The following is a 7,078-nucleotide window of genomic DNA, read 5'->3' as shown; positions in this document are numbered from 1 at the left end:
GTTCTCAGCCTGGAGGGAGCGCGCCTGAAGGCTGGTCTTCTTGAGCTACTTGACTTCCTTACGGAGCTGGACCAGTTCCTTCTGACACTGACTGTTTTTGAGTTTGATGGCCAGCTCCTCATTCTGGGCTGCTATTTCCGTCTGCCGCTTTTGGTCTTGGAGCTGCAGTTTCCTGTTCTCTGCAGAGAGGCGTTCAGCCTGGTCGCTCAGCCGCAGCAGGGTCTCACGATTGCCAGCTCGCTCCTGCTCCAAAAGCCTGATCGCGTCAGTGTACCTCTTTTCAGCCTGCTGCCACAGGGCCGCACTCACCTTGGAGTTGTCGTTGTCAGAGCCCATGGCCTCTGCGATATCCAGCTTAAGCTTCATCAGGTCCGTGAGCCTGAAGATCTTGCTCCTAACCAGAATCGCGTCAGGCCAATCAGACTTCGATATCGCTGTCGCAGAACTGTCTGTTTGATTTGCCGGGCTGCTCTGTATGGGCGGAGAGGGTTTGGCGTGCAGTTGCTGATTCAGCTGCTTTTTCAGGGCGTCAAGCTACTCAGACTTATCCTTGAGCAAGAGTCTGGCCTTAACGAGCTCCGAATGATGCTCACAGGCCTCCTTGTGCTTTTCCTGGCTGAAGCGCTTCTCTTTGTCCAACTCATCGATCAGCGCACAAGCTTCCTTCTTGCTGGCGAGTCGGGCTCGTTCGAGCTACCGCCTCAGCTCAGCGTTGGCAATCATGCCCTCGTCCACTCTGACGCTTAGCTAGGCAAGATCCGCCTGCAATTTCGAGTTCTGCTGCTCGACGGCAGTTTGGAAGGAGTAGCGCGTGCTGGGCAGAGGTTCTTCATTCACGCCTGCCATGACCTCCATCCAGTTTAGGAGGGCAGTGAAGTCGAGCTTCTCCCCGGGCAGACCCGCCTTCTTCTGGATCTACCTCATCTTGTTCCGCAGCTAACCAGTTTAAGCCCTGCTGCGCTCCAGCTCCCTTTCCAGCCTTCTGGTGACACTCAGCAGCCGCTCGTTCTACTCGATGATCGCGGAGTCTGGCTCCTTGCCGGTCGTCAAGGGCAGTAAGGTTTCACATTGACCTTGCACCGCCCAGACTGAGGCTCTGATCTCTACCTCACTCAGGCAAATGCCCAGGACCTTCTTCTCAGGACAGAATTAGTCGAAGTTTATGTTCGCGACGCTTAGCTGTCGCCGGGCTGATTCGCTCTTCAGCTGGATAAGCGAGAGCGTTGACCACTTGCTGTCCGACCTGTCGACCGCCAGGCAAAGCGACTCTGCAGGTAAGTAACGCGCGGTGAAGACAGGGGACTCGGATCGCGCCTGGCCCTGTTTCCAGACTAGCTGCAGTTTTTCGTCAGCCAGAGTGGGAGGTAGGTCCAGGGTCAGCACCTGGAGGTGGTACTCCATTAAAATTATTCAATGACTCCCGCACAATTGCACTCGCTCTGCAGGGATCTTTCCCTTCGCTCCCGGTCGCGCCACTATACTGCCCGCGAGGTGAGCAGGCTGCAAGGAGAATTGCTCGCCAAGGGTCTCTTTGAGTAGGAGGAGGCGAGTTGGGCTGCACGCCTGGCCAGGGCGTTTTATTTGATCGTGGATAACGACATCGCCAATGAGCTTAGCGAGCCGCACTGGCTCTACCTGGTCGAGGGCACTCTCCTTGCAGACGGGGAAGAGGTGCCTTCACAACGACTCTGGTGCTGCCGGACAAATACCTACTCGCTGCCCTCAGGCAGTTGTTTACTCCTGGCCTGGTCGGACCCCGACATCAACAAGCTTAAAAGTGCCTTCGTGACCAGCCCTCAGGTCCAGGCGCTTCGAGTAGGAGCTGGCCTTCTTTGGGAGGGTGGGCCTCTTCAGCAACTTCAGCAAACTCTTCCTGACCGAATTCATCCTCAACTCGTCCCTGGTCCAGCTCAACAAGTCAGCTTTCCTGTACCGTGCTGGGTAGGAGGTCCGGTCGTTTTATGCAGTGCAGTCCGGGTAGCTATTGGTCATGGGCGAGGGCATGCTGAGGCTGCTCACGGTGGGGCAGGGCTCCACCATCGGCAACCACGAGCTGGCAGAAGGCCAGGCCCGGCGACAGTACTCTGTGCAGGCTACCTCTCGCTGCGTTCTTTACTAGTTTCCTAAGGAGCTGTTTTCTACTATCGTGAACTACTCGGAATGCACGGCCATTAAGCTTACGAAAGCACATCTGCCGATCATCAAACGAGAGGAAAACTCCAGGCTGCGCGTCAGGTCCTTTAGTGAGCGCATCAAGCCTGAGAAAGTCAAGCTGAAGGCCAACCCCGAAGACGACATCTGGTTTCAGGAGCTTCGCATGAACGAACGCAAGCAGAAGCTGCTCGAGCAACCGGCTCGCCAGGTGGAGGACCACCTCGAGGACCTGTTCGTGGCACTGCTGCGAAAGCAAGAGGCACGAAAGCCTTACAGGAAATTATTGCGCCTTTTTTGAGGAGCGAACCATGAAGGCAAATCGGCTCACTAAATCTCCCAGAGCATCGTCCAGAGGCTCTTCAAGTATTTGGCGAATTCCCCGGGGCCCAGCTTGGACTGGCCGTAAATCCGGTCCACGAACACGATGGGCACCTGCTCGATCCGCAGCCCCGCCCTCTCGCCCGCACCAGGATCTCCATCTGGAACGCATAGCCGACCGTGCTCACATCGGCCAGCAGTCTCCTGAGGGCGCTGGTCCTGTACAGCCGGAAGGACCCTGTGAGGTCTGAGAAATTAGTCTGGAATAGCTGGTTGGTCAGGAAATTGGCAACTCTACTAACGACTTTGCGGTGGATCGGCCAGCCGTGCACCCCGCCTCCCGCCACGTACCTCGATCCAGTCACGATGTCCGCCTCGGTGTCCTTCTGAACTTTGACGAACTGCTCGATGTAGCACGGCAGGTGAGACAGGTCTGCGTCCATCAGCACCACAAACTCCCCCTCGGCGAGCTCAAGCCCCGCGCGGTAGGCCGAGCCCAGCCCGAGTTTCCCCTCCCTGGAGACGAGTTTGACAGGCAGATTCAGCAGATCCTTGCACTTAGGCACGACCTGGGCGGTGCGGTCGGGCGAGTTGTCATCGACGACGATGACCTCAAGGCTTCGCCCAAGGCGGGCCAGGAGGTAGAGCAGGATGGGTATGTTTTCCCGCTCGTTGTAGGTCGGCACGATCACCGAAATCATTGATTAACTCGTAGCTAATTCAGAGCAGGCTGGAACTGCCTTGATCGGCCTGCCACCGCTGCGACAGCTTGCGGGATTTGCGGGCCTAGACCAGCACCTGCCCCTCGCTGAGGCTGAGGGCCAGCCCTGAGTCGGCCAGCCCCAGCACCAGGCAGCCCTCGCCCGCGTCGAACACCACCCACCGAGTGCCCGCATCGTACATCAGCATCCTGACCTCACTCCTCTCCGAGTCCTGGGCAGTCAGGTAGCTACCATTGCTGACGATCATGTATTTACCTCCGTCCTTGACAAACTCCCAGGAGGAGCGTGCAGTGCTGCTCATCCGCACTGAGTCGAACTCGGAGTCCAGGTAGCCTTCGGTCAGGGAGTTGCGGATGTGGGTGCGTCCTGGCTTGACGTCCACCTGCAGCAGAACCCTCGTTTTCTTTTCTCTGTGCGGAGTCGGCTCGGGGGCCTGCTGCACCTTGCCAGACTTTTCTTCAACCTCTGTGGAGTGCGTCAGGCGGTGACAGGTCCTGGAGTTTTCTATTTCGGTAGAAGAAACCAAGACCCGCTCGTGCTGCCAGTCGGTGCTGCCGGTCAGCTTGGTGATGCCCTTTTCGCAGAGGGCCAGGCGCATGAGCAGGTCGTCGAAGCTGAACTGCATTTCCATCTCGTCCAGCACCAGTTTGGCTCGCTCGATGTACGAGCCCTGCGAGCGGGGCTTGATGCAGGACCCGCAGAAGCTGAGCCTGAGGCTGTCCAGGATGCTGAACTCTTCCTCGAGGGGGCGCTCGTCCTCCTCGGCGAAGAGGATGTTGCGGCCCGCCCGCAACAGGTAGATGCGCTCGTTGAAGGTCAGGGTCAGCAGCTCGCCAAGGGGCAGCAAGATCGACATGAACCCCCCGAAGAACGAAATCAGCTCGTCGATCTTGATGATCCTGCGCCGGATGGTCTCGCGCACTGGCGACTTTATGATCATGATCGCCGCAGAGGCATTCTCGACTGCCAGGTCCACCGGCCTCGCGGAGTCAGTGCTGAAGCCGTGGTAGACCTGCGAATCGTCGCGGGTCAGGAACTCGAGTTGCTCGGGCCAGACATTTGAGTTGAGGTTGTCGACGACCACGTCCTTGAACTCGATCAGCATGCCCTTCTGCAGCCCGTCGCGGGGGTTGACCTGCATCCAGTACCGGTCGTTGAGCTCGTAGTGCAGGAAGTCGGTCTAGTTGAGCCGGTAGTTCTCCTCGGGGTAGGTAAGGCTGATCACGAAGGGCGGCAGAGCGTTGTACTCTTCGTCGGTGAGGCAGTCCTCCGCGTAGCACCGGTAGAAGGTCACGAACATCTTTGCGTTGTCAGAGGTGTGTCTGCCGTAGATCGACATGTTCAGCTGGGGCGGGGCGCAGAAGTTGAGGGTCTTGACGACGCGGAGGGGCCGGATGGTGTCGTGGCCGAATGCGCGTTCCCAGTGGTCGAAGTCGCAGGTGCCGGCCGGGTACCAGTCGGAGTGCTACTCGCCTGTGGTGATGTTGATGGTGATCTGCGAGAAGTAGATGTCGAAGGGGCGTTTCTAGCTCTGATATTGATAGAGGGTCGCACTAAAATTAATTCGTCCCCGCATATCGATTAATGGCTCCGGGAACTGCGTCTCTTAGGACCGCACGAAGGTGTAGCTGCTAAAGCTGAAGAACGCCGCCAGGGTTGGATACATCAGCATCACGCTGGCCGCCACGATCAGCACTGTCACTGTCCCTCCGAAGCAGGAGCTGGTCTCGTTGCCCTCGAAAAGCACCTTGACCGGAGTCCGGAAAAAGTCCAGTATTCCACACGTCTTTTTGAAGCACTGCATGAATTAAATAATTATTTTTGACAGCGGAAGCAGAACCTAACTGGTTTTAATTTTCCTGCCCCCTCCCTCATGTCCCTCCCGGCCTAACTGACCCTGCCGGCTGCTCGCAGAAACTAGATTTTTTGGGATATTTTTAACAAGGTGATAAACAGTCTGTTAGATTAATTAGATTTCGATTTATTTTAATTTGAAATAACTGTTTTAAACTGTCACCATCTGCACTCCTTCTTCGAATAGTCCTTGCGGCAATTAGGGCACGCCCGCTGCATGAGCCCGTAACGCTCGAAGGACTACAGGCAGTGCTTGTGGAAGGCGTGGCTGCAGCTCAGCACGCTCACCACCCCGCCCTCCAACCCCCCCAGGCAAATGGCGCACGGCTGCTTCCGCGACCTCGCCTTCTATTCCAGCTGTAGCCAGTCCTCTTTCCTGCAGGGAGGCGGCTTTTGTTTAGACAACCGCTCTGCGTGTAGCATCAGCAGCTCCTCGAAAAGCTTTTCGGCAGCAGGCTTGTCCTGGTGGTCCAGCCGGTCGAGCATGGTCCGGATGCGGGCCTCCTGCTCGAGACTGCGCCTGCGGATGCGAGCTGACAGCCGACCCATCTTGAACAAGATGAGCCTCCTTCCGAAGGCCTCGCTGGCAGGCTGGTACTGGCGGGCGATGAGGTCCTCGAAAAACTGCTTGTTCTGACGGTGCATGCGGATGTGCGCCTGGATACGGACCACGCAGCTCATCGCGTAGTTGCGCACGCCCTCGATGATGTCCTTCTCCTGGTAGTTGTGCAGCCTGCAGATGGGACAGGCCCGGATGCGGTTGTGCCGCTCGAAACTGTGCAGGCAGGTGCGGTGGAACATGTGGCTACAGGACAGTAGCACCTGCTGCTGTCCCTTGAACCCGTTGAGGCAGATCACGCACACGCCCTCGTAGTCCTTGCGCTGGAGGCTGCGGGCTTCGATGGCCTTCCACTGCTCTGCATCGAGAGGGCCCACCGGCGCCTTGAAAATGCCCATTTTCTCAGCCAGGGTCCTGCTGTCAAGGTACTGCTTGTATTTGTCCTGGGTCTGCTGCTCGATCGCTTGTTACTCTTTCTTAAAGGCGCGCTCGTCCAGGTAGTCGGCCAGGGGCTGGGCGGGCCGCGGGAGGGACGCGCCCGGGCGGCGGGGTTTGGGTCTGGGCCTGCTTGTGTCCTTCAGCAAGGCGAGGTTGGTGCGCTTCAAGAGATGGTCCTGGATGGCTGCTGAAATTACAGGAACTCTAGAGCTTTGCTTCTTCATTTTGATAACGATCACTCTACCTCCATACTGCTGTTGAGCAGGCTGCTTCCGCTCCGGTTCAGGGACACCGACGTGCCCTGCCGCTTGAACGACCACGCCGACTCGTTCCGCACCAGCCGCTGCTCGATCGACTCCTTAGTCTGAGTCTGTCTCCACCGACAGCAGTTGGGGCTAGGCTACGACTCCGCGACTGGTGGTCAAAGCTGCCGTCTGCGTCTCCCACTCGAAACAATCAGGGCGGCATGTGCACCCGACTGACAGCCGGGCCCTCGGCTGCCCCGCCACGTGGCTGCTGAGGTGGCTGAACGAGCAGACGATGCGCCTGGTCTGCATCCCTTTCGTGAGGCAGTTTAACAGTTGCCTGTGCTTCTTGTTCTGAACCGAGAAACTGGCGGTTTGTGACCTGTTTACTGCTGATTGCTCGGTCGCTTGGCAGCCTGATGATCGGAGCACGGGCCGAAAGCTCTTCTGATCGACCCTGTCTTTGATCTCCTTGAGGGCCCTGACCTCGGCGGCCAGTCCTGAGTGCCCGCCGCTCCTACTCAGCCAGACGGCTGCGCAGGTGCAGCTTCGACTCCTGCTCGGCAAACAGCAGGGCGATGATCTGCTTGATACTCAGGTTGACCTTCTCGATCTCCCCGGCTTTTTTTATCCAACATCAGGTTCCTTTTGTTTAGTTCCCTCTTGAGCAGTTCAATTTACTTCTCTTGCCTGGCCATGACAGTCTCGAAATCGGTCCGAGCCTGCCTCTCTGCGAAAAGCTACTCCCGCAGTGAGTTCGCCGAGGCCCCGAGCTCAGCCATCGCCTC

General features: G+C 57.8%; 1 protein-coding gene across 1 annotated transcript; it reads right to left on the bottom strand.

The window, feature by feature from the left end:
- Positions 1 to 2,481: 2,481 nt before the first annotated feature.
- Positions 2,482 to 3,173, bottom strand: LOC127594549 (uncharacterized). The gene is given in 2 exon segments (XM_052056398.1): positions 2,482 to 2,612; positions 2,615 to 3,173. Coding segments are annotated over 2 exon segments (690 nt in total).
- Between the last annotated feature and the right edge of the window lie 3,905 nt (positions 3,174 to 7,078).

This window comes from Hippocampus zosterae, unplaced genomic scaffold, assembly GCF_025434085.1.
Source record: "Hippocampus zosterae strain Florida unplaced genomic scaffold, ASM2543408v3 HiC_scaffold_205, whole genome shotgun sequence".
Taxonomy (NCBI): domain Eukaryota; kingdom Metazoa; phylum Chordata; class Actinopteri; order Syngnathiformes; family Syngnathidae; genus Hippocampus; species Hippocampus zosterae.
This window is presented reverse-complemented; position numbering and strand designations above follow the sequence as displayed.